The 27,155-nt window shown below is 44.3% G+C and overlaps 1 protein-coding gene and 1 pseudogene across 2 annotated transcripts in view; both read left to right on the top strand.

Moving 5' to 3' along the window:
• LOC311135343 (vacuolar protein sorting-associated protein 4A-like) overlaps positions 1 to 27,155 on the top strand; it is a 569,660-nt pseudogene that overhangs the window by 505,259 nt on the left and 37,246 nt on the right. The gene's annotated exons all lie outside the window — the stretch shown is intronic.
• On the top strand, positions 3,271 to 26,639 carry LOC311134792 (protein spire homolog 2-like; the record flags this gene model as incomplete). The annotated part of the gene is made up of 15 exons (XM_084168576.1): positions 3,271 to 3,574; positions 6,061 to 6,104; positions 6,312 to 6,695; positions 6,963 to 7,037; positions 8,810 to 8,974; positions 9,152 to 9,238; positions 16,901 to 17,021; positions 20,900 to 21,066; positions 21,176 to 21,392; positions 22,859 to 22,968; positions 23,104 to 23,241; positions 23,332 to 23,399; positions 23,614 to 23,641; positions 25,054 to 25,151; positions 25,577 to 26,639. 15 exons carry the CDS (start codon positions 3,271 to 3,273, stop codon positions 25,818 to 25,820), a joined length of 2,250 nt encoding a protein of 749 aa, XP_084024702.1. The 3' UTR covers positions 25,821 to 26,639.

The following is a 27,155-nucleotide window of genomic DNA, read 5'->3' as shown; positions in this document are numbered from 1 at the left end:
ACAAAAGCTGGAGCCATGATCCGCAAAAACCGCTCCGTGAGCATGAGTGGAATGTCCGACGGTCCTTGCTTTCAGAGATCCTTGGGACGTCCCAACTCTGACCTTACCCCTTGAAGTTGAAATGTAAAATGGTTTAGGTAAGGTTTATGGTTAAGGTCAGTGGTGACCTGTCATTCAGGGCAGAGCCCCACTTGTTTTGAGCCACACCTGTTTAGCTAAAAGAAAATTGCTTTTTTGTTGCCTGTTTTGCATGTTATTTTGGCATTAATTCGTGTCACATATTAGTTTGCAAACAATGTAAAAAACAAATTTATTGAGTGAATAAACCGCATACAAACATGGTTCTTTCTTGCTTTCTTGAGTAAGGCAGCTCCAAAATGCAGGTGTTTCAGCCTAGCTCAGTGCTTTCTGTGGTGGAGGGGCAGCCAGCGGAAAATGCAGAGCGTAGGCATTGGTAATCTTCTCTAGTTGCGCCGTGATTGGCTCCGTGTTCTGTCACTCATGGGGACACTACCTCACCACAGAATCTACAGGGAGAGCTAGGCAGTTCAAGCCCGTTGGGTGCTGCCATAGATTTACATTAGAAGTGCCCATCCAAGAAGGCTCAAGGTCATTGGCCACAGATAAAATGACGTCAAATCACGTTATATCTACTGTAGTTTCGATTGGACTGATCATGTCAAAATCATACTTTCAAAATCTTAGCTAGCATGCTAGACAAGCAGTCATCATCATGAAACACGTAGACAATCTACTGGCAAATCCTTTTCAATCCTTGTCGTATGAAGAGAAATTATAGATAAAACGTATCAGTGCTCATCGACTATTGGACATAAACATTACATAAGTCGGAAATCGCAAATTCAACAATGAGTGTTTCGTAAGGAATCAGTGGCTAACTGCAAGCGTTGCAAAGCAATCTCTATTTTGTTTCCCCTGCCTGCTATTCGGTGGAGTGGGTGTGTGGTCCAAGTCTGGGTTTAAGGATTTAAAACATCTGTCTGAAAGGGCCTCTTTTCCAAGCTTAAAAGGATAAACATTCACATACAACGCCATGGGCCAGAAAAGGTTGAATACATTGGCCATGCTGTCACTCCAGCATGACTTCTGCTGCATTCAAAACAACTGGAAACTTAGAACTGGGAAAACTCAGACTTCAGTGAGTTCAACTTGGAACTTGGAAAAAACGAGCTCCGACTGGGAAAATACGTTTTGAATGGTCATCCAACTCGGAATTCCAAGTCTGGAACTCGGGCCTCTTTCTAGAGCTCCAACCTGAAAATCACTGATTCGACCTTGTTTGTTCCCAGTTGTCTTGAAAGCACCATGAATCCAGAGAATGCCGGACTTTGATGACAAAATTTGATGACAAAATTTACCCACAAGAAGGACCGTCGCGCCACCTTCCTGTTCATCTCCCGAGTGGCGCAGTGGTCTAAGGCACTGTGCATCGCAGTGCTAGCTGTGCCACTAGAGATCCTGGGTCGAATCCAGGCTCTGTCGTAGCCGGCCGCGACCGGGAGACCCATGGGGCGGCGCACAATTGGCCCAGCGTCGTCCAGGGTAGGGGAGGGAATGGCCGGCAGGGATGTTAGTAGAGCACGGCGTTTGCAACGCCAGGGTTGTGGGTTTGATTCCCACGGGGGGCCAGTATGAGAAATATGTAATGTATGCACTCACTAACTGTAAGTCGCTCTGGATAAGAGTGTCTGCTAAATGACTAAAATGTAAATGTAAAAATGTAAAGTGAGCACAGCACAACAACAGTCTATGGCTTGGGTGGCTGGAGTTTTTAACAATTTTACGGACCTTCCTTTCACACCTCCTGATATAGAGGACCTGAATGGCACGGAGCTCGGCCCCAGTGATGTACTGGGCTGTCCGCACCACCCTCTGTAGCGCCATGCGATCCAGGGCGGTGCTGTTGCCATACCAAGCAGTGATGAGGCCAGTCAAGATGGTCTCAATGGTACAGCTTTAGAACTTTTTGAGGATTTGTGGGCCCATGCCAAACCTTTTCAACCTCCTTAGGGGAAAGAGGCGCTGTTGTGCCTTCTTTACGACTGTGCGCATGTGTGTGGACCATTTTAAGTCCTTAGTGATTTGGACACCGGGGAACTTGAAACTCTCAACCTGCTCCAGTGCAGTCCCGTTAATGTGGATGGGGGCGTGCTCGCCCCCCCTATCCTGTAGTCCACGATCAGCTCATTGATCTTATTGACACTGCCAGGTCACTGACCACCTACAGTACCTGTGATCAAGCCTACCACCATCGTGTCGTCAGCAAAGTTGATGATGGTGTTGGAGTCGTGCGTGGCCACGCAGTCGTCGGTGAACAGGGAGTACAGGAGGGGACTAAGCACACACCCCTGTCGGGCCCACATGTTGAGGGTCAGCGTGGTGGAGGTGATGTTGCCGACCCTCACCACCTGGGGTCGGTCCGTCAGGGTCCTAAGTTTGGTGACGAGCTTGGAGGGGACAATAGTGTTGAACACTGAGCTGTAGTCAATTAATGACATTTTCAAGCAATGCTTATTACAAGGTTATTACTGATTTAAAAACTACACTATACTATATATTTTCTCATGATGAACAGTCTAACTACTTACAGTTATAAATCCTTTACAAGCTCTTGTTGAGTAGTTGGCAGGTTATTATTCCCTTGAACCTATATAGGGGTTGAATCTCATGAGTTAATTGCTGCATGATGCACTGCTTCTGTTGGTTTGTCTAAAAATGCGCAGGTGAGGACTGACAATCTCAAAGCGTTGAGGTCGCCCTGTAGCCTACTTTGATATGTTTGTGGTTTAATATTTTGTGGCTGGTTGGATGATGCTCAGGCTGCGTGAGACAGGGGCGGAGCACAGGGGCTGCTGGGATGGGCCGCAGTGGAGCCGAGAATCTGGGAACCAGACTGTCAAACCTGAGGTTATGGTCTGTTCTCTCAATAACAATAATCTTTAAGGATTAATATATATTTTAATAATTTGTTAACACTTCTGGCCGGTGGTCAAACATTTTCAACAAGTTTGCCCGTTTTTCGCCTTCCAGGTTGATTGCGCCACTGGCGTAAGGTTTCCTCCTCCCGCCTCCTCTCCTTTCTGCACTGATTGACATTCATGCAGATCAAAGATCGCTTTCGTTTGGTGTCATGGTAAATCTCAGCAGCGGCAGTTGAGTTGGCGTGCTGTGGGGAAGGAACGAACCCGGCGTTAACAGATAATGGCCTCAGAGCCGGCGGAGTAATGGGATCGGTAGCCTACAGCAGCCATGGCCAGATCAACAAACAGAAGCGCCAAGGATGGGGATTCAAGGGTGTCCGCTACCACGGACCGGGCAGAGGCGCGGGACCTGAGAGACCCCAGAGAACTGTCTCTTGAAGAAGTGCTGAAATCTTACGAGCAGCCCATAAACGAGGAGCAGGCTTGGGCGGTCTGTTATCAATGCTGCAGCGGGCTGAGAGTGCCGCACCCCGCCACTGTGACCAGTGTAGTTTACCTGGTGAAGGACCCGTCCTCTATACTCCTACTCAGGGATGGGACGGTTTCCCCACAGCAAGAACCCTGCAACAACGGTAAGAGAGCTTTGTTAGCTCATCTTATTTATTTATCTAACTTCCTGACTGCCCTGTGCTGCACCAAAATACCTTCATTAAAACTATAGCCTAAAATATTATTTATTATAGGCCTTTCAGCTATTGCTCAATGAATTTGATAGGCTATTGATTCCCTATTTGTAGGCTATAATTGCAACATGGTATATTGTTTTGAATGGGCAATTCACACTAAATGCGTCAGTTGCACTCCCTCCCCACACAGGGATGGCTTGGATTGGCAATTATTCATACAGTGCAATTCCCCCATGTATCGATTTGTTACAGAAGGTTTAGACTTTAGAGGTATTGTGCAGATTTGTAATCTGTTTACCATTCACAAGTGATTTGGTTATAGGATCCCTTTGGATGCCAAGAAAATACCAGCATGCTCTATGGGCCTAGGGCCCAAAGAAAAACTAGAAAAACTAACTGGGCCATGACATGATAAGATAAAGGATACAACTGGGAGTGGAAAGAGATAGTAGGGTAGTAAATTACGAAATGTTGCAACATTAAGGGTGACCATGGAAATAACACATACATTAGAGAAAAATATGAAATCACAATCACTTTCTATTTCATTTTAAATGGGCTACTTTGTAAGAGGTAATACAAGTAGCGTAAACAAAACACAGAAATGATGTCACAACACCTTGGACAAAAGGTCATCCAGTAGTTTAGGCTATAGATCAGTTGTTGAGACAGAGTTGTATAGGCCCAAATATAGAAATACTTTTTTGTTTTTATTATTATTGGACAATGACAAAAGTATATAATGAACAATGTCAATCACAATTAATAACAGAGACAGTTATTGATAGCCCACTACAGGGTCAGGGTCACTGTGGTCATCTTGTCTTGGGAGTGTTTCTTGGACGTTTTTGTTGTCTACATTTATGGGACCATTTCCAGAAGTTAGTCAGTCAATTTAATGGGCGCAACAAAGGATATTACTGCATAGTACATGTGTCCTTGCTGATGACCCAATTGTATTGCATTATTGATGCAGTTGGTCAGTATGGGTACAGTTGGATACTTATGATGTTCTGGACTTTCATCACACATCACAATCTGTCTGGTCATCACAATTACTTAACCCTGGCAAATGAGTGAGTAATGAAGTAGGCTATAGGGATTGTTGGTAAAGGGTTAAGGTTAGGCTACTAAGGGTGTGTTTTATACTGAGTATGAATGAGGTCACCAGGAAGTTGATGTTTTTGTATTTGGATTGTACCTGGTGAGGTCACTAGTAATCTCACTCTCTCTATATTCTGTCCCGTGCCCTCTCTTTTCCCTATAGTTCTCTCTGATGCACGTATTAAAATAAATAAATAAATAAAATGTGTTCCTCCCTCTGTTTTTTATGTTAATTTCTTGTCCCCCATATTTCCATGGCAACAGATGGCATGGTCCATATTTTGAGTGGGGGAAATCACAGGGGCAGCAGACATAAAACCGCTCCAAAATAGATGAAATCTTGAAAACATTGCCTGAAAGAGAAATAAGGCTGCGTTGACACAGGCAGCCCGATTCTCATATTATTTCCACAAATTGGTCTTTTGACCAATCACATCAGATCTTTTCACATCAGATCTTTTTCAGAGCATATCTGATTGGCAAATTAGTGAAAAAAATATCAGAATTGGGCTGCCTCTCTAAATGCAGCCTAACTATCATCACCAGACATGCACAAGATGAAAGACTCCATGTTCTCTCTGAGACACTGTCTGTGTCATTGGTTACGTGACCCTGACCGGCCATAATGAAACCTGTCTAATGGTTCAGAAAGGATCTATTACTCTGCTTCTGAGGGGCTTGAATAGAAATGTCTTCACCCTCCTGAAAGAGAACAGTACTACCACTTTGTGTCAGGCAGACTCTTTGCCCACGGCACGGATATATTTAGATAGGCTCTGTTAATCTGGGCCTAGCCCAGTGCTTTGTTCTGGACAGAAAGAGCAGCACTGACCCCTCACCCAGCCCTCTCCACTAGTCTCCGGTTCTGCCGGGCTGCTGTGCTGAACGTGTAGTTTCAGGCCTCCCGGGTGTCATTACTGACATCTGAGCCCTGCACTCCCCTGTACACACGGGTTAGCTAAGTTGTGACTGCAGCACATGAGCTATATAGAATGTAATGACTGTGAAATAAAAAATTCGCATTTTAGAGTCATAAAGGGATCAATGGTGGGAAAATGACGCATTTTGTCTGTATTTTCTACTGTATATCATATGTTCTATTCATATTTAGACCCATGAAATGCAAAGTAACCCAAAGCTATATTAAGGAGTTATAACCTTTTTCAGATCTAAAAAGCCAATATTTCTCAGATCAATACAGAATATATTGTATCAACAATGTGTGAAATAAATGGAGCGCTCCAGACCATGTCAGGGAGGACAGCAGGCATAAACAGTTTTTGTTGCTGAGGTAATGCAGCTGCATGCCTACTTTCTTGTCTTCATAGATGACACAGATGGACCTCCCCTCCCACCAATCGCAGAGCGCCAGGTGAGTTTCTGAACCCCTCATTCCTACCCTGTAATACACAACCCACTGTCATAGGTGAATGTCAGTCTTTTCCCTCTTTTCTCAACTATAAATCCACGTCTGCTCTGCCAGTCTCCATATTTGGAGCTGTCCCTTTTCCCTCCACCTCAAGGCCTCCAGCTGTTCAGTCCTATTTATTTCCTCTATCACTTGTTTCTGTTTCCTCAGCTGGTTCAGTCTCTGGGCGTGGCCATCTACCAGGCCCTGGACTGGGGACTAGATGACAGTGAGGAGCGGGAGCTGAGTCCTCAGTTGGAGCGGCTCATTGAGCGCATGGTGGGAGGAGATCACAGCCTGGGGGCTGACTGCAGCGGTGGCAACGGAACAACAGATGAGGGCTACAGTGGACAGGAGGAGGAGGAAGAGGAAGAGGAGGGAGAAAAGGGGGCTATAAGACCAGTGTGTACATTCAGCCAGGTGATGACACTGTGCGCCTCCAGATTGGCCAACCCTGCCCTTGCTCCAGAGCACTACCAGGCCGTGTGCCGAGCCTTGTTTGTTGAGACTCTTGAGCTACAAACCTTCCTGATCAAAATCCGAAATGCCAAGGAGGTATGGTCCTGATTTTGTCTCTATATCAGAGATTACAGAGCCGTCATGTGTCTCGTGTAGCTCAGTTGGTAGAGCATGGCGCTTGCAACGCCAGGGTTGTGGGTTCGATTCCCACGGGGGACTAGTATGAAAATGTATGCACTCACTAACTGTAAGTCGCTCTGGATAAGAGCGTCTGCGAAATAACTCAAATGTAAATGTAAAGCTCTGAAATTATTTTGAACTGAATAGTGGTGTTATTACCAGTGTATTATCATATCTCTGTAGATGCTGAAGAAGATCAAAGGTGAGGATCCTCAGGAAGATCGGGCTGAGATCGATGCACTGAAACGCACAGACTGGGTGAGATTCAGAGAGTGTGTGTGTGTGTTTGTCTGTGTCACTGTGTGTGTAGGTGAGGAAATGTTCCTTCATTGGGTTGATGGGGTGTGTGAGGTACATGAGGGCTTATGTGTGAGTGTACACTGCCTTTAGAAAGTATTCACACCCCTTGACTTTTTCCAAATTGTATTGTTTTGCAAAGTGGGATTAAAATTGATTTAATTGTAATTTTTGGTCAATGATTTACATAAAATACTCTGTAATTCAAAGTGGAAGAAAAAGTCTTAACATTTTTTTTTTGTTAAGTATGAAAATCAAACAGTAATACTGTATATCTTGATTAGATAAGTATTCACCCCCCTGAGACAATACATGTTAGAAACACCTTTGGCAGGGATTACAGCTGTGAGTCTTTTTGGTTAAGTCTCTTAAGAGTTTTGTACTGCTGGATTGTACAATATTTGCCCATTATTATTTTTTAAATTCTTCAAGTTGGTTGTTGATCATTGCTAGAAAGCCATTTTCAAGTCTTGCCATAGACTTTCAAGCCGATTTAAGTCAAAACTGCAACTAGGCCACTCAGGAACATTCAATGTCGTCTTGGTAAGCAACCCCAGTGATTTGGCCTTGTGTTTTAGGTTATTGCTGAAAGGTGAATTTGTCTCCCAGTTTCTGTTGGGATGAAGACCGAACCAGGTTTTCCTTTAGGATTTTTCAGTTTCTTTTTATCCCAAAAAAAACTATGTAGTCCTTGCCGATGACAAGCATACCCTTAACATGATGCAGCCACCACCATGCTTGAAAATATGAAGTGATACTCAGTGATGTGTTGGATTTGCCCCAAACATAACGCTTTCTATTCAGGACAAAAAGTTAATTTCTTTGCCACATTTGCAGTATTACTTAAGTGCCTTGTTACAAACAGGATGCATGTTTTGGAATAATTTTATTCTGTACAGCCTTCTTTCTTTTCACTCTGTGATTTAGGTTAGTATTGTGGAGTAACTACAATGTTGTTGATCCATCCTTACTTTTCTCTTGTCACAGCCATTTAACTCTGTAACTGTTTTAAAGTCACCATTGGCCTCATTGCTTTATCTTGGCCTGGTCGCAGTTGTAAATGAGAACTTGTTCTCAACTGGCTTACCTGGTTAAATAAAGGTTAAATAAAAAAATAAAAAATAAAAAATTGTGAAAGCCCTGAGCGGTTTCCTTCCTAACTGGCAACTGAGTTAGGAAGGACGCCTGTATCGTTGTAGTGACTGGGTGTATTGATACACCATCCAAAACCTAATTAATAACTTCACCATGCTCAAAGGGATATTCAACGTCTGTTATTTTTTGTACTTTTTTTATTTACGTCTACCAATCGGTGCCCTTCTTTGCAAGGCATTAAAAAACCTCTCTGGACTTTGTGGTTGTATCTGTGCTTGAAATTCACTACTCGTTTGAGTGACCTTACAGATAATTGTATGTGTGGGGTACAGAGACTGTGTAGTCATTCAAAAATCATGTTAAACACTATTATTGCACACAGAGTGAGTCCATGCAACTTATTATGTGATTTGTTAAGCACATTTTGACTCCTGAACTTATTTAGGCTTGCCATAACAAAGGGGTTGAATACTTATTGACATTTTCTACAAACAAAATTCCACTTTGACATTATGGGGTATTGTGTGTGACACAATCTCAATTTAATCCATTTTAAATTCAGTCTGTAACACAACAGAATGTGGAAAAAGTAAAGGGGTATGAATACTTTCTGAAGACACTGTATATGTGTATTTCAGACTCGTCTCTGGGTCCAGTTGATGAAGGAGCTGAGACAGGGGGTGAAGCTGAAGAAGGTGCAGGAGCATGAGTTTGACCCACTGCCCACTGAGTTCAGCCTCACACCCTTTGAGATGCTCATGCAGGACATCCGCACCCGCAAGTTCCAGCTGCGGAAAGTCATGGTGAGCTGGGTATTGGTACTGATAGAGGACTCTTGATCAATGGATTAGACAGAATGAACACAGAATTATACAACCTATAATTCAACCCATTTTCATGGGAAATGTAGTTATTTATGTATGACAGTAGTTATTTCTCCTGTATTTATCTCCCTGCCCTCGCTTATTTTCTCTCTGAAGGAGGATGGTGACATCCCCACACGAGTGAAAAGAAATGCCCATGAGCTTATTTTGGACTTCATCAGGTCTCGCCCTCCACTGAAACCAGTGAGTGTCCCTTCAATTACAATTTATTCTGTTGACTAGGGTGACCACATGTCCCAGATTGTGCGGGACAGTCCTGCATTTTGTCCCTTTTTCCTGCAACCAAACAATCATGTCCTGCATTTTATCAACAAATTCAAACACCACTACTTTAGAAAAAAAGGTAGATTTGTCCCATATTTCAGTCAGAAATTCGAACCTGTCTCTTGCAGTCACGTTGGCTTATGAAAATATATATATTATAAGGATGTAGTACTGGTGAGGTTAAACACTTCTCCAATCGTTGTTGAAATCTGATATTATGCGCAGCACAAGACGAGACCTAGGCAATGTCATAGGCCTATCGTCAACCAATCACATTTTTCTAAATCCTTTCGGGCTAAATTTCAGCTAAACTTGGAGAGGACTACGGAAGTCCAGAGAGGACATATGAATAAAAAAAGTATTCCCTCATTATGTCGAGGTCAAGACTTATTTATCTCATGATCACGACATAACAACAGTTGTTTTGTCGAGATCACAAGATAAACTCTATAAATAGGAGTAGACGTATTGATGATAGATTGACAGCTGTGTCATAGTGGACCAAAGGCAGTAAGACTCTACAAAGATCTAAGACCTTTGATTAGAGCACATCTGTTGTAAGTAGATGTGTGCTAGTATATAGGCCTGGACCTTCTTATCAAAGCTCTGGCAATAAAAGGCAAACAGTGGCAAACTGAGGAATTACAAATTCCAAACAAACTGCACGTTACAGTATGTATCTAGTCAGTGAGATGATTTTTATTACTGGATGAATGGTGGAGCTGTCCTTCAACACCACAACATTTTCCCCACCATTTATGGCTGAAATGACAAATAGACTGTAGCCTTCATGAAATGTTGGAGTATTTAGAAACCTCAGCATGTGATTTACTTCACCTGTTTTAGTATTTATATTTTTCTGTACTACTTGTTAATTGTTGTTTGTAACTGTGTTTTTGCTGCTATTGACAGAAAAACCTCCCTGTTAAAACGATTAACTCCACAGCGGAGATTGGAGTATCTGTCTATAGGACCACTTTAAACCGTACACTCCACAGAGCTGGGCTTTACGGAAGAGTGGCCAGAAAAAAGCCATTGCTTAAAGAAAAAAATAAGCAAACACGTTTGGTGTTCACCAAAAGGCATGTGGGAGACTCCCCAAACATATGGAAGAAGCTACTCTGGTCAGATGAGACTAAAATTGAGCTTTTTGGCCATCAAGGAAAACGCTATGTCTGGCGCAAACCCAACACCTCTCATCACCCCGAGAACACCATCCCCACAGTGAAGCATGGTGGTGGCAGCACCATGCTGTGGGGATGTTTTTCATCGGCAGGGACTGGGAAACTGGTCAGAATTGAAGGAATGATGGATGGCGCTAAATACAGGGAAATTCTTGAGGGAAACCTGTTTCAGTCTTCCAAAGATTTGAGACTGGGACGGAGGTTCAGCTTCCAGCAGGACAATGACACTAAGCATACTGCTAAAGCAACACTCGAGAGGTTTAAGGGGAAACATTTAAATGTCTTGGAATGGCCTAGTCAAAGGCCAGACCTCAATCCAATTGAGAATCTGTGGTATGACTTAAAGATTGCTGTACACCAGCTTGAAGGAGCTGGAGCAGTTTTGCCTTGAAGAATGGGCCAAAATCCCAGTGGCTAGATGTGCCAAGCTAATATAGACATACCCCAAGAGACTTGCAGCAGTAATTGCTGCAAAAGGTGGCTCTACAAAGTATTGACTTTGGGGGGGTGAATAGTTACAGTGGGGAAAAAAAGTATTTAGTCAGCCACCAATTGTGCAAGTTCTCCCACTTAAAAAGATGAGAGAGGCCTGTAATTTTCATCATAGGTACACGTCAACTATGACAGACAAATTGTGAAAAAAAATCCAGAAAATCACATTGTAGGATTTTTAATGAATTTATTTGCAAAATATGGTGGAAAATAAGTATTTGGTCACCTAGAAACAAGCAAGATTTCTGGCTCTCACAGACCTGTAACTTCTTCTTTAAGAGGCTCCTCTGTCCTCCACTCGTTACTTGTATTAATGGCACCTGTTTGAACTTGTTATCAGTATAAAAGACACCTGTCCACAACCTCAAACAGTCACACTCCAAACTCCACTATGGCCAAGACCAAAGAGCTGTCAAAGGACACCAGAAACAAAATTGTAGACCTGCACCAGGCTGGGAAGACTGAATCTGCAATAGGTACGCAGCTTGGTTTGAAGAAATCAACTGTGGGAGCAATTATTAGGAAATGGAAGTCATACAAGACAACTGATAATCTCCCTCGATCTGGGGCTCCACGCAAGATCTCACCCCGTGGGGTCAAAATGATCACAAGAACGGTGAGCAAAAATCCCAGAACCACACGGGGGGACCTAGTGAATGACCTGCAGAGAGCTGGGACCAAAGTAACAAAGCCTACCATCAGTAACACACTACGCCGCCAGGGACTCAAATCCTGCAGTGCCAGACGTGTCCCCCTGCTTAAGCCAGTACATGTCCAGGCCCGTCTGAAGTTTGCTAGAGTGCATTTGGATGATCCAGAAGAGGATTGGGAGAATGTCATATGGTCAGATGAAACCAAAATATAATTTTTTGGTAAAAACTCAACTCGTCGTGTTTGGAGGACAAAGAATGCTGAGTTGCATCCAAAGAACACCATACCTACTGTGAAGCATGGGGGTGGAAACATCATGCTTTGGGGCTGTTTTTCTGCGAAGGGACCAGGACGACTGATCCGTGTAAAGGAAAGAATGAATGGGGCCATGTATCGTGAGATTTTGAGTGAAAACCTCCTTCCATCAGCAAGGGCATTGAAGATGAAACGTGGCTGGGTCTTTCAGCATGACAATGATCCCAAACACACCGCCAGGGCAACAAAGGAGTGGCTTCGTAAGAAGCATTTCAAGGTCCTGGAGTGGCCTAGCCAGTCTCCAGATCTCAATCCCATAGAAAATCTTTGGAGGGAGTTGAAAGTCTGTGTTGCCCAGCGACAGCCCTAAAACATCACTGCTCTAGAGGAGATCTGCATGGAGGAATGGGCCAAAATACCAGCAACAGTGTGTGAAAACCTTGTGAAGACTTACAGAAAACGTTTGACCTGTGTCATTGCCAACAAAGGGTATATAACAAAGTATTGAGAAACTTTTGTTATTGACCAAATACTTATTTTCCACCATAATTTGCAAATAAATTCATTAAAAATCCTACAATGTGATTTTCTGGATTTTTTTCTTCTCAATTTGTCTGTCATAGTTGACGTGTACCTATGATGAAAATTACAGGCCTCTCTCATCTTTTTAAGTGGGAGAACTTGCACAATTGGTGGCTGACTAAATACTTTTTTTCCCCACTGTATGCACGCTCAAGTTTTGTTTCACCCCAAAAAGTATTTTGCATCTTCAAAGTGGTAGGCATGTTGTGTAAATCAAATGATACAACCCCCCCAAAAAAATCAAATGTAATTCCAGGTTGTAAGGCAACAAAATAGGAAAAATGCCAAGGAGGGTGAATAATTTCGCAAGTCACTGTATAACTACATTTACATTTACATTTTCGTCATTTAGCAGACACTCTTATACAGAACGACTTACAAATTGGTGCATTCACCTTATGATAGCCAGTGGGACAACCACTTTATAATATTTTTATTTTATTTTTTGGGGTGGGGTAAGGGGGGGTAGAAGGATTACTTTATCCTATCCCGGGTATTCCTTAAAGAGGTGGGGGTTCAAGTGTCTCCGGAAGGTGGTGAGTGACTCCGCTGTCCTGGCGTCATGAGGGAGCTTGTTCCACCATTGGGGTGCCAGAGCAGCGAACAGTTTTGACTGGGCTGAGCGGGAACTGTGCTTCCGCAGAGGAAGGGGAGCCAGCAGGCCAGAGGTGGATGAACACAATGCCCTCGTTTTGGGTGTAGGGACTGATCAGAGCCTGAAGGTACGGAGGTGCCGTTCCCCTCACAGCTCCGTAGGCAAGCACCATGGTCTTGTAGCAGATGTGAGCTTCAACTGGAAGCCAGTGGAGTGTGCGGAGGAGCGGGGTGACGTGAGAGAACTTGGGAAGGTTGAACACCAGACGGGCTGCGGCGTTCTGGATGAGTTGTAGGGGTTTAATGGCACAGGCAGGGAGCCCAGCCAACAGCGAGTTGCAGTAATCCAGACGGGAGATGACAAGTGCCTGGATTAGGACCTGTGCCGCTTCCTGTGTAAGGCAGGGTCGTACTCTGCAAATGTTGTAGAGCATGAACCTACAGGATCGGGTCACCGCCTTGATGTTAGCGGAGAACGACAGGGTGTTGTCCAGGGTCACGCCAAGGCTCTTTGCACTCTGGGAGGAGGACACAACGGAGTTGTCAACCGTGATGGCGAGATCATGGAATGGGCAGTCCTTCCCCGGGAGGAAGAGCAGCTCCGTCTTGCCGAGGTTCAGCTTGAGGTGGTGATCCGTCATCCACACTGATATGTCTGCCAGACATGCAGAGATGCGATTCGCCACCTGGTTATCAGAAGGGGGAAAGGGGAAGATTAATTGTGTGTCGTCTGCGTAGCAATGATAGGAGAGGCCATGTGAGGATATGACAGAGCCAAGTGACTTGGTGTATAGCGAGAATAGGAGAGGGCCTAGAACTGAGCCCTGGGGGACACCAGTGGTGAGAGCACCTGGTGCGGAGACAGATTCTCACCACGCCACCTGGTAGGAGCGACCTGTCAGGTAGGACGCAATCCAAGAGTGAGCCGCGCCGGAGATGCCCAACTCGGAGAGGGTGGAGAGGAGGATCTGATGGTTCACAGTATCAAAGGCAGCAGATAGGTCAAGAAGGACGAGTGCAGAGGAGAGAGAGTTAGCTTTAGCAGTGCGGAGAGCCTCCGTGACACAGAGAAGAGCAGTCTCAGTTGAATGACCAGTCTTGAAACCAGGCTGGTTTGGATCAAGAAGGTCATTCTGGGAGAGATAGCAAGAGAGTTGGCTAAAGACGGCACGCTCAATAGTTTTGGAGAGAAAATAAAGAAGGGATGCTGGTCTGTAGTTGTTGACATCAGAGGGATCGAGTGTAGGTTTTTTGAGAAGGGGTGCAACTCTCGCTCTCTTGAAGACGGAAGGGACATAGCCAGCGGTCAAGGATGAGTTGATGAGCGAGGTGAGGTAAGGGAGAAGGTCTCCGGAAATGGTCTGGAGAAGAGAGGAGGGGATAGGGTCAAGCGGGCAGGTTGTTGGGTAGCCGGCCTTCACAAGTCGCAAGATTTCATCTGGAGAGAGAGGGGAGAAAGAAGTCAAAGCATAGGGTAGGGCAGTGTGAGCAGGAACAGCGGTGTCATTTGACTTAACAAACGAGGATCGGATGTCGTCAACCTTCTTTTCAAAATGGTTGACGAAGTCATCCACAGAGAGGGAGGGGGAGGGGGGGGTTCAGCAGGGAGGAGAAGGTGGCAAAGAGCTTCCTAGGGTTAGAGGCAGATGCTTGGAATTTAGAGTGGTAGAAAGTGGCTTTAGCAGCAGAAAAAGAGGAAGAAAATGTAGAGAGGAGGGAGTGAAAAGATGCCAGGTCCGCAGGGAGTCTAGTTTTCCTCCATTTCCGCTCAGCTGCCCGGAGCCCTGTTCTGTGAGCTCGCAATGAGTCGTCAAGCCACGGAGCAGGAGGGGAGGACCGAGCCGGCTGGGAGGATCAAATCAAATCAAATCAAATTTTATTGGTCACATGCGCCGAATACAACAGGTGCAGACATTACAGTGAAATGCTTACTTACAGCCCTTAACCAACAGTGCATTTATTTTTAACAAAAAAAGTAAAAATAAAACAACAACAAAAAAAGTGTTGAAAAAAAAAGAGCAGAAGTAAAATAAAGTGACAGTAGGGAGGCTATATATACAGGGGGATACCGTTGCAGAGTCAATGTGCGGGGGCACCGGCTAGTTGAGGTAGTTGAGGTAATATGTACATGTGGGTAGAGTTAAAGTGACTATGCATAAATAATTAACAGGGGACATAGAGAGTCAAAGGATGCAGAAAGGGAGGAGAGGAGGGTTGAGGAGGCAGAATCAGGAGATTGGAGGGAGAAGGATTGAGCAGAGGGAAGAGATGATAGGATGGAAGAGGAGAGAGTAGCAGGAGAGAGAGAGCGAAGGTTGCGACAGCGAATTACCATCTGAGTAGGGGCAGAGTGAGTAGTGTTGGAGGAAAGCGAGAGAGAAAAGGATACAAAGTAGTGGTCTGAGACTTGGAGGGGAGTTGCAGTGAGATTAGTAGAAGAACAGCATCTAGTAAAGATGAGGTCAAGCGTATTGCCTGCCTTGTGAGTAGGGGGGACGGTGAGAGGGTGAGGTCAAAAGAGGAGAGGAGTGGAAAGAAGGAGGCAGAGAGAAATGAGTCAAATGTAGACGTAGGGAGGTTAAAGTCACCCAGAACTGTGAGGGGTGAGCCATCCTCAGGAAAGGAACTTATCAAGGCGTCAAGCTCAATGATGAACTCTCCAAGGGAACCTGGAGGGCGATAAATGATAAGGATGTTAAGCTTGAATGGGCTAGTGACTGTGACAGCATGGAATTCAAATGAGGATATAAACAGATGGGTCAGGGGAGAAAGAGAGAATGTCCACTTGGGAGAGATGAGGATTCCTGTGCCACCACCCCGCTGACCAGATGCTCTCGGGGTATGCGAGAACACATGGTCAGACGAGGAGAGAGCAGTAGGAGTAGCAGTGTAACTGACAGGCATAATGCAATTTCTACCTGGGTTAATCCCTAATCAAACTAAAAATGGATGTGCTGATCCACCATGGGCTCTGCCGCCTCAGCCATACTGTCAATCTATCATCAATACCTCCACTCCTATTTATAGAGTTTATCTGGTGATCTCAACAAAACTACTTTTAATGTCGTGATCACGAGAAAATTATCTTGTGATCTCGACAAAAAAACGTTTATGTCCTGATCGCAAGAAAATGTTTTTGTGATATCTGAATGAGGAAGTTTTTAAAATCCTCTCTGGACTTCCATGATTGAAACAGAATACAGGAAGGCTATAACGTTTGTTAACACCATCTGCTCTAATTTGCTCCCAAAACAGTAATTCAATGCAGATTTGGACGTTTCACCGTAAAACGTGAAGAATTCCCATTCACGAGACAGTGATGATGGCCTATATTGAAAATGAGGTATTCCTAACTTGGTGTTTGAGGGTAGGCCTATTGGAAATATAACATGTTCATGAGACAGTATGTGTGGGTATAGGCAGACGTTGCAATTGGAGGATGCATTTTATGCATATTCTATAATTATATTCAATAGGCTACATCTGTCTGTACAAACTTTGAGAAATTATGATGTCATTAACATTTTTATTGCGCTCCGGCACCTAAAACAATTAGCACTACACCATGAGCGGGAGGGTGACAAAAAAAAGCTACACTGTACCACGAATGTCCCGCGAAATCATCACGCATTTGGGTATTTTAAATGTGGTCACCCTTCTGTTGACGTGACTGCTGTGTGCCTGTGCCAGTACATAGACTGGTCAGTGAGTACATAGACTGGTCAGTGAGTCACAGTCTGAGACTGTGTCCTGTGTGTCTGTGTCGGTTTCTCCTGTGTTCTCAGTCTGCCTGTGTGTTGTGTTGTGTTATGTTGCATGCTAGGCGTCGGAGCGCAACCTGCCCCCTCCTCCTCAGGAGCAGCAGTCCCTTCACGAACGCATCCTCGCTGAAATCAAACAGGAGCGCAAACTGAAGCCTGTGGACCCACCCAGCTCCAAGAGATGTATGGGCATCACAGCCAGTGCATTAACACTTAGAACTATATGGGTCGTTCTTGAATTATGGTGGCATTTGGGCATGGCATTTTGGAAGAAATTAAGTTTTGTATAATTGTTTTTATTTAAATGTATTTGGGTACATATTCCCATTCTACATCAACTAATATGGTAGCTTAATGACTTTAAATCATTTGTACCATTATGATAACATTGTGCCACCAGTAGGAGTAGTAACACCAGTAATGGTAAAACCAATTAGACATTTTAGCTAAATGAGGATATTCTGAAATGGAGGCCACAAAGATGGTCATACCATGGATTATTTAGAATTTGACCTTTACTAATATAGCCTATAGAAACGCATTGAATAACATATATAAATGGAAAAAAAGACAGTCAAAAAATAAATCATGAGGAATAAGGTTTTGAAGTGTCAGTCCTATATCTAGGAGATATAAGAAAGTTCAGGAATTGTTTTTTTGGACACATATTTAACTCCTTATTTTTGTTGGCACAAAACTACCTACATACTTCCATTCGTTTGTATGGGTTACCTTCAGATGAGTCCCATGACACTTGTGCATGACGAAGAGCAAAACGGAGAACACCACCGTGTTCGTGAGAGTCTCCCCTTTTCATAGAGTGGTCAAAACCGCTCGGACGCTACAGACGTTTTCGTGAGAAGACCGACTTTCAAAATGTCTCATGGTCTGACAAACACCGCTGTAACTCGGCCACCTTCCTCCGCAGATGTGGATGCGGTGGATTGAGACACAGCCCATGCCAAAAAATATATATATCTTTAGCTTAAACTGACGGATTTTAATGCAGATTTTTTTATTATGTTACTAGAATTGACGCACGGGCTGCTCCCAGGTGGTAAGGGTAGGCAACAACACGTCTGCCACGCTGACCCTCAACAGGGTGGTCCCTCAGGGGTGCGTGCTTAATTCCCTCCTGTACTCCCTATTCACCCACGACTGTGTGGCCGCGCACGACTCCAACACCATCATTAAGTTTGCTGACGACACGACCGTGGTAAGCCTGATCACCGACGACGATGAGACAGCCTATAGGGAGGAGGTCAGAGACCTGGCAGTGTGGTGCCAGGATAACAACCTCTCCCTCAACGTCAGTGAGACAAAGGAGCTGATCGTGGACTACAGGAAACGGAGGGCCGAGCACGCCCCCATTCACATCGACGTGGCTGAAGTGGAGCTGGTCGAGAGCTTCAAGTTTCTCCGTGTCCACATCACTAAGGATAATTCATGGTACACACACACCAACACAGTCATGAAGAGGGCACGATAACGCCTCTTCCACCTCAGGACTCTGAAAAGATTTTGCATGGGCCCTCAGATCGTCAAAACGTTCTACAGCTGCACCATTGAGAGCATCTTGACTGACTGCTTCACCGCTTGGTATGGCAACTGCTTGGCATCCGACTGCAAGGCACTACAAAGGGTAGTGCGTACGGCCCAGTATATCCTGTCATCCAGGACCTCTATACCAGGCGGTGTCAGAGGAAAACCCTAAAAATTATCAAAGACTCTAGCCACCCAAGTCATAGACTGTTTTCTCTGCTACCGCACTGCAAGTGGTACCGATGCACCAAGTCTGGAATCAACAGGACCCTGAACAGCTTCTACCCCCAAGCCATAAGACTGCTAAATAATTAGTTAAATAGTTCAACCACAGGAGTCTGGTGGCACCTTAATTGCGGGCTCGTGGTAATGGCTGGATTGGAATAAGTGGGATGGTATCAAATACATCAAACACATGGTTTGATGCCATTCCATTTGCACCTTTCTAGCCATTATTAAGAGCTGTCCTCCGCTCAGCAGCCTTCACTGTAGTTAACCAAATAGCTACCCGGACTATCTGCATTAAACCCTTTTTGCACTAACTATTTGTTTTACTCATCAGATACGTTGCTGCTACTGTTTATTATCTATCCTGTTGCCCAGTCACTTTATTCCTATTTATACACTGCATTCGGAAAGTATTCAGACCCCTTGACTTTGTCCACATTTTGTTACGTTACAGCCTTATTCTAAAATTGATTAAATTGTTATTTTTTCTCATCAATCTACACACAATGCCACATAATAACAAAGCAAAAACAGGTTTTTATAAATTTTTGCATATTAATAAAATGAAAAAACGGAAATATCACATTTACATAAGTATTCAGACCCTTTACTCAGTACTTTGTTGAAGCACCTTTGGCAGTGATTACAGCCTTGGGTATGACGCTATAAGGTTGGCACACCTGCAGATCCTCTCAAGCTCTATCAGGTTGGATGGGGAGCGTCGCTGCACAGCTATTTTCAGGTCTCTCCAGAGAGGTTAGATCGGGTTCAAGTCTGGGCTCTGGCTGGGCCACTCAAGGACATTCAGAGACTTGTCCCGAAGCCACTCCTGCGTTGTCTTGGCTGTGTGTTTAGGGTCGTTGTCCTGTTGGAAGGTGAACCTTCACCCCAGTCTGAGGTCCAGAGCGCTCTGGAGCAGGTTTTCATCAAGCATCGCTCTGTACTTTGCTCCGTTCATCTTTCCCTTTATCCTGACTAGTCTCCCAGTCCCTGCCGCTGAAAAACATCCCCACAGCATGATGCTGCCACTACCATGCTTCACACCGTAGGGATGGTGCCAGGTTTCCACCAGACGTGACGCTTGGCTTTCAGGCCAAAGAGTTCAATCTTGGTTTCATCAGACCCGAGAATCTTGTTTCTCATGGTCTGAGAGTCCTTTAGGTGCCTTTTGGCAAACTCCAAACGGGCTGTCATGTGCCTTTTACTGAGGAGTGGCTTCTGTCTGGCCACTCTACCATAAAGGCCTGATTGGTGGAGTGCTGCAGAGATGGTTGTCCTTCTTAAAGGTTCTCCCATCTCCACAGAGGAACTCTGGAGCTCCCCCGATTGCTCATTTTGGCCAGGCGGCCAGCTCTAGGAAGAGTCTTGGTGGTTCCAAACTTCTTCCATTTAAGAATGATGGAGGCCACTGTGTTCTTGGGGACCTTCAATGCTGCAGAAATTGTTTGGTACCCTTCCCCAGATCTGTGCCTCGACCCAATCCTGTCTCGGAGCTCTACGGACAATTCCTTTGACCTCAAGGCTTAGTTTTTGCTCTGACATGCACTGTCAACTGTGGGACCTTATATAGACAGGTGTGTGCCTTTCCAAATCATGTCTAATCAATTGAATTTACCACAGGTGGACTCCAATCAAGTTGTAGAAACATCTCAAGGATGATCAATGGAAACATGATTCTCCTGAGCTCAATTTCGAGTCTCATAGAAAGGGTCTGAATACTAATGTAAATATGGTATTTCTGTTTTTTATATTTAATACATTTGCAAACATTTCTAAAAAACCTGTTTTTGCTTTTTCATTATGGGGTATTGTGTGTAGATTGATGAGGATTTTTTGTTATTTAATCAATTTTAGAATAAGGCTGTAACGTAACAAAATGTGGAAAAAGTGAAGGGGTCTGAATACTTTCCAAATGCAGTGTATGTACATATCTATCTCAATTACCTCATACCCCTGAACATCGACTGATACCCCGTCTATATAGCCAAGTTATCATTACTCATTGTGTATTTATTACTTTTATTATTACGTGTTTTACTTTTATATGATTTCTCTCTGCATTGTTGGGAAGGATCCGTAAGTAAGCATTTCACTGTTAGTCTACACCTGTTGTTTACGAAGCATGTGACGAATAAAAGTTGATTGGACTATTTGTCATTTTAAAGTGTTTTTCATGGTTGCAAAGGCAAGGGACGCTACAATTCAAGAACGACCCATAGCATCTACCTAGCATGGCATGTATTCTAAATGTGTTTGAGAGTTCAGTGTTTGTGTGTTGTTTCATTCCCCAGCGTTTGGCTCCCTGCCCTGTCTGGCACCCACCTTCCCGTGTGATTTCAAATCTACTTCCTGCATTGACCTGTCAGTCTCAGAGCTTAGGTCCCAACCCCCATCTCGTCCTCGTGTTCTGCTCAAAGCTCCTACTCTTCAAGAGATGGAGGAGATGAATATTTTTGAGGTGAGAGGAAAGAGAGAAAATAACAACTACAACAACATCCACCAACAAAGCCTCTCACACAAGCAGTCATGTTCCATTTCCTCCTCCTCCTGTCTTGTTGTTGCTGCAGGATGAGGAGTCTTCAGGAGAGCTCTGCCGGGCTGAGAGTTTACCCACATCCATGAAACGGGACCGCTCCTTCTCAGAACATGACCTGGCTGAGCTCAGGGGGGAGATGCTCCCCTCACTGTCCGAATCCGCCAATCTGGGAGGGGCTGTGATGCGGAGGGGAGAGAGACCACGGTCACGCACGCTCTCAGGGGCTGGGCCGCGCCCCACGCACAGAGGTCAGTATGCTCACTGAGCCTCCTCTCACTGCAGACAGTTTCAGGTCTTGGTCAACAGAGGGAGGCATTTACTGTAATATGTATTCATTTGATACTGTAGCTCCAGTCATTAAGCTACTTACTGTAATACTGTTTATGAAACAGATATATTGGTAATTTTGTCAGATCAAATATTTATTTATGTTGGAAAGCAAGCCTGACAAAAAAATCATATAATTGCAAATAAAAAAAATTGGTGTAAACTGTAAAAAATAAAAATACTAAATAAAAACAAATGCTATAGAGTTAAAAAATAAAAATAACAAGGTTTGGTATATTGTCTATATCTTATTGAATGTCTGAGGTAATCACATATAATGTATGTCAATTCATTCCGTAAGTTGGTTACAATGATTTGTTGCTCATGTTGAAAGGCATTACTGCTGGTGTAGTCTCGTATTCCATACCTTCAAAATCACGTTGTTGTCACACCTCCCGTGTTAGGGAAGCCTGGTTCGCAGCTACTGCTGGGGTGTAATTTCATTTTAAGGGCTTCATGATGGATATAATCAACTTATAAAGCTGTACAGATAGGAATTATATCAGTATAATGCTAGGAGGAAAACAGCTAATGGGTTTGATTGATTTCTTACGCCCCTTGATTTGTGAGATAAGGGAGATGTGTTGACCATAGCTAGTTAGTAAGTAAGTAAAGTAGCCTTGCACAAGGCCTTGCACAAGTCTTAGCCAGAACGGAGGCCCTTACCCCCAATCTATCTCCTTAACTCCCAACCTTCCAATCTCAGGGCGGACACTGTAATCACAAGGCGACTGAGTGGTTTTGACCATAGCTAGGAGAGAACAAAAACGAATGGGGGTTCAGTGATGTGTAGCTTACTGTTCTAGGGGAATGTCAACCCCTTCTCATCACAGACTTGTCCAAAATGTAATGATGAGCAGCTGATTTACATTAGCCTACATTTAGCCTGCTGTTGTTTTCTAGTTGTCTGGTCCTAGCTCTAACCCTAAGACTTGGCTGTGGTTAAACGCCATAGGAGTCTACAGCCATGTATCATGGTTAGTCCTCGCTCCTGCTTCCTTTACATTTAGCATAATGAAGGAATTGGCACTTATTTAGTCTTAGAGTCTACATCACATACAAAGTCTTACTACCAATACCTAGCCTAATTTTAATTTACTCCGCCCCAATTTAGTTCCCCTCTTGAAAGTCAAAAAAGAATCTGCTGTGATCTCCTTTGCAAGTGTTCCTTGCAAAGGTTATACTCCACTAAAAACAAACAGATAAAACCACTAGATATCACCACTAATTTATTTCATTGACAGCTCATTTTTAGCCTATAGCTTTGGATGTTCAGAGCTCTGACTCAACAGAAGGACATGGACTGAGAGTCAAAGCTTTCTTCCTATTCCTCTCTCTCCTCTGTCTGTCTCCATCTCCCTGTTCTAAGCCTCTCTTCCTGTGCCAGGCTGGGTGCCCCCCTCCCCTGCCCGTATCTCTCTCAGCTCAGTGGATGAGACCACAGAAGGGGCAGAGACTGGCTCCAGCTCTCGGAGTGGCTATAAACACCAGTGGATGGTGAGTGGCCCATTGTCTTTGATCAGCTCTCCACACTGCTTCCCCTGGGTGTTTTCTGCTTCACTTCAACCTGACCTGACTATTCTATGCAATCTCCTCTCTACCTACTCAACCCCTCTCTCTATCCCTGTGAAGGAGGAATTCAGTCACCCAGTAGAGAGTCTTGCCTTAACAGTTGATGAGGTCATCAATGTGCGTCGTGTGCTGGTGAAAGCAGAGATGGAGAAGTACCTGCAGAACAAGGAACTGTATTACAATCTGAGGAGAGGCAAGGTACAGGCAGTTACGTCACATCCTTTCATATTGTTCTCTCAAAGCCTTATGATCGAGGTTCTATCTACAGTATATGTATGTCTCTCCCAGGTGTGTTGTTGCTGCAGAATTAAGTTCCCCCTCTTTTCCTGGCCATCCACCTGCCTGCTCTGTAAAAGGTCAGTAAACACTACACAGTATGTAGTATTATGTTAGCACATGCACCTTTTGAAATAACACCTTATTCAATTAATTTAAACTTGGTCAAGAAGCACAAGAATGATGTTGCTTTTTATATACCATTGTGGGTTTGATTGAATAGCGCCATATGTTTTGTTGGCAGTGTAATTCAGGGGATTCTTAGCTCTGTCCCTGTGGTTCTCTATCCTTCAGGTCTGTCTGTGGATCCTGCAGTGCAAAGGTATCCGACAGCCCCTTCCTCTTTGTCAGTGTAAATGCGAATTCATGTTTTTTGAATGTGTAATGTTTTCCCAGTGCTTTCTGCTAATGTGGTTTGTATTCAATATACAGTATATATCATTATACGACCAAAATATGTTCTGTGGTGGCTCATAATATTATTCTGTGCTTTTAATCATGTCAATTATTTTAATTTGTCCCTCAGTCATTAGACCATTTGGATTTGTGGTTCTGTGCTATGTAGGTTTGAGGTCAGGGCTGTTGTAATTTGTCATGTGAGATTGTGGTTTGTCTTTGCTGTGTAGTTCTGTGTTTTGTAAGTTCATGGTTCTGAATATATACTGAACAAAAATATAAACGCAACATGCAACAATTTCAACGGTTTTACTGAGTTAGAGTTCATATAAGGAAATCAGTCAAATGAAATAAATTCATTAGGCCCTAATCTATGGATTTCACATGACTGGGCAGGGGCGCAGCCATTGGTGGGCCTGGGAGGGCATAGGCCCACCCACTTGGGAGCCAGGACCACCCACTGGGGAGCCAGGCCCAGCCAATCAGAATGATTTTTCCCCCACAAAAGGGCTTTATTACAGACAGAAATACTCCTCAGTTTCATCAGATGTCCGGGTGGCTGGTCTAAGACGATCCCGCAGGTGAAGAAACTAGATATGGAGGTGCTGAGCTGGCATGGTTACACGTGGTCTGCGGTTGTGAGGCCGGTTGGACATACTGCCGAATTCTCTAAAATGACGTTGGAGACGGCTTATGGTAGAGAAATGAACATTAAATTATCTGACAACAGCTCTGGTGGACATTCCTGCAGTCAGCATGCCAATTGCACACTCCCTCAAAACTTGAGACATCTGTGGCATTGTGTTGTGTGACAAAACTGCACATTTTAGAGTGGCCTTTTATTGTCCCGAGCACAAGGTGCACCTGTGTAATGATCATGCTGTTTAATCAGCTTCTTGATATGCCACACCTGTCAGGTGGATGGATTTTCTTGGCAAAGGATAAATGCTCCCTAACAGGGATGTAAACACATTTGTGCACAACATTTCAGAGAAAAAGCTTTTTGTGCGTATGGAACATTTATAGGATATTTTGTGTCAGCTCATGAAACATGGGACCAACACTTTACATGTTGTGTTTATATTTTTGTTCAGTATAGTTTGTGATTGTACTTTGAGGTTCTGTTGTGTGTTCTCTTGTGGTTGATGTTTTGTGACATTGTTTCTCCCTCATACACGCAGCTCTGTGTTATCTAATATTTCCTAATCATATCAAGTCTGCCATTTCCTCTTCACTTTCTCCTGCCGATACGATCTCTCTCAGTTCTTTAAATGTCCTACTCCTCCTCCTCACCCATGCCCATTTGAACTATCTATTTTCCCTCACCCTCTGCCACAGATGAAGATTCCTTCCAAGAAGATGGCCCACATCCCAGTCTACACTGTGGGCTTTCACAGCAGCCCAAAGAGCCATGGTCACAAGAGTGAGGTCTACAAGTGAGTCTTGTCTGCCTGAACAGTATATATTTCAGTCTATTTGAGTTACTTCATGGCCACTGAACTGGATCTCATTACCTCAGCAGAGGAAGTCTTTGCTCACCCCAGCCAATAGTATCTCACATGCTTAATCCAATCACTGGCCATCCTCTAGATCTCTCAGCATTTGTTATGTAACGCCTCCGCTTCACCCAGAACTCTAAGCAGCCATTATGTAATAATTACCCAACTGATTGCTCCACAGTCAGTCTTTAATATTCCCCTTTAGGCCACTATAGATGGGTAGGGCCTGGAGTTGTTCCAAACCATGTGCCCTGACCGGGAAAATCTCCAGGCCTATGTGACCTGATCAGATTGTTCCTGGTCATGTTATATACTCAGAGCACTCCACTGAAGGGTTATAACACCTCTCTCCCTCTGCACAGATCTTTGCGTACTCTCTCCCGCCGGTCTGTGGAGGAGGAGTTCCCCCACCTGTACGCCCATGGCTGCAGCCTGCGGGATGTCTGTGCGGACTGCACCAAGTTTGTGGCTGATGTCATCTCGTCCAGCCGCAAGAGCCTGGACATCCTCAACAACACTCCCAAGTGGGAGAGTGCTACGCCCAAGCCACACCCCCAACCTCATGCATCACCACATCCGCCCACCTTGAAGAGGAAGAACAAGTGAATAGATCGACTGTTGCACCTGTGCTGCACTACTAGCCTACTCAAACACCCCACCATTCCCCCAACCTGCAAGTACCCCCTCCCCCTGCTGAAGTGCTTGTTAAGTGTTGCCCCCCCCCCCTTTCTGCGGAGGTTCATAGGAGGATGTGGCCTAGGAACAACAATGTCTGTCTCATCACACCAGTGATGACTTCACTCACTGGTCTGATGCACAGCTGAAACCGAGAGAGAGGACATAAGGGAGAAGTGGAGGGCAAGCAGAGAGGGGAGGCAAAACAGAGGGAGGAGGAAATAGGTGAGGGAGGAAGAGGTAAGGATCATTGCAAAGAGGAGATCTATCTACTGTAGGAGCCAAGAGTTTGGTTTAGGCTAAACATTTAGCTCCCTAATTGCCTTGTTGTAGTTATGAATGTAATATACTCTTAACACCAAAATAACACATTTTAACTGTAAATGCATCTTGCCATGACACACCTTCTCAGAACTATGGCAAGCTCAATAGAAGAGATATTTCACTATGACAATACTTTTTGGAATGTGCTAGGATTGTCTGTGGTCCAACTTAATGATGCATGGTGACATCGTCTGTCCGACTGTTTGAATGTAACCGGGTCTGAGAGGACTGGTAAAGGTCAGTTCTGGGTAAAAGAGATCCTGGGAGAGACCTGTCCTATTGGCACCACACTGGACTGGACCCCAGCCGCCTATCTCTACTGCTTCAGAATGACGTTAAGCCCCCTCTCTCACCCTCGATGGTCCTGTGAGATCTGCTCTAATTTTCTAAACACTAAGTAAACCTCAACTGCAATAAATCTAATGTAACAATTAAGTACTATGTCTACAGTGTGGATCTGTCCACCCTTCCTTAGAATGCTAAGGAAGCGTTGTACTGTATATTTCTATAGAACTGTTGTAGCGTAGTTTCCCTGTTGACCATGTAAAAATCGAATGCTTTGTTAGATGGGTTGAAAGGTCAGAGAAATTCTTCACTAATAGCATGCACTAGCCTACATGTTAAAACACTATGATCATTCACTAAACCTTTAGATACACCTATATGAGGGAGTGTCTGTTAAAGTGTAATAGACAGTCTAATAGACCCCTATAGTGAGAAGGGAGATGGACTGGCCATCAGAACATAAAAAGTAAAGCTAGGCCTGTCTGGGGTTTTTTTTAAACATGCCTCTTTCATGAATAAGTAATTTAAGGTCCAATCACACACTATTGCGTTCATTGGCTGTTTCTGTTGTCTGGCTCCAAGTTTTCACACCACAGACAGCCCGCATTAGCGCGCTCAATAATAAGGGAGGGAGTCCATCAGAGGCAGTTGTTTCCG

Source organism: Coregonus lavaretus (assembly GCF_964263955.1).
Source record: "Coregonus lavaretus genome assembly, chromosome: 9".
Classification (NCBI taxonomy): Eukaryota; Metazoa; Chordata; class Actinopteri; order Salmoniformes; family Salmonidae; genus Coregonus; species Coregonus lavaretus.
The sequence above is the reverse complement of the archived record's forward strand: the minus strand, read 5'-3'. Positions and strand labels throughout refer to the sequence as shown.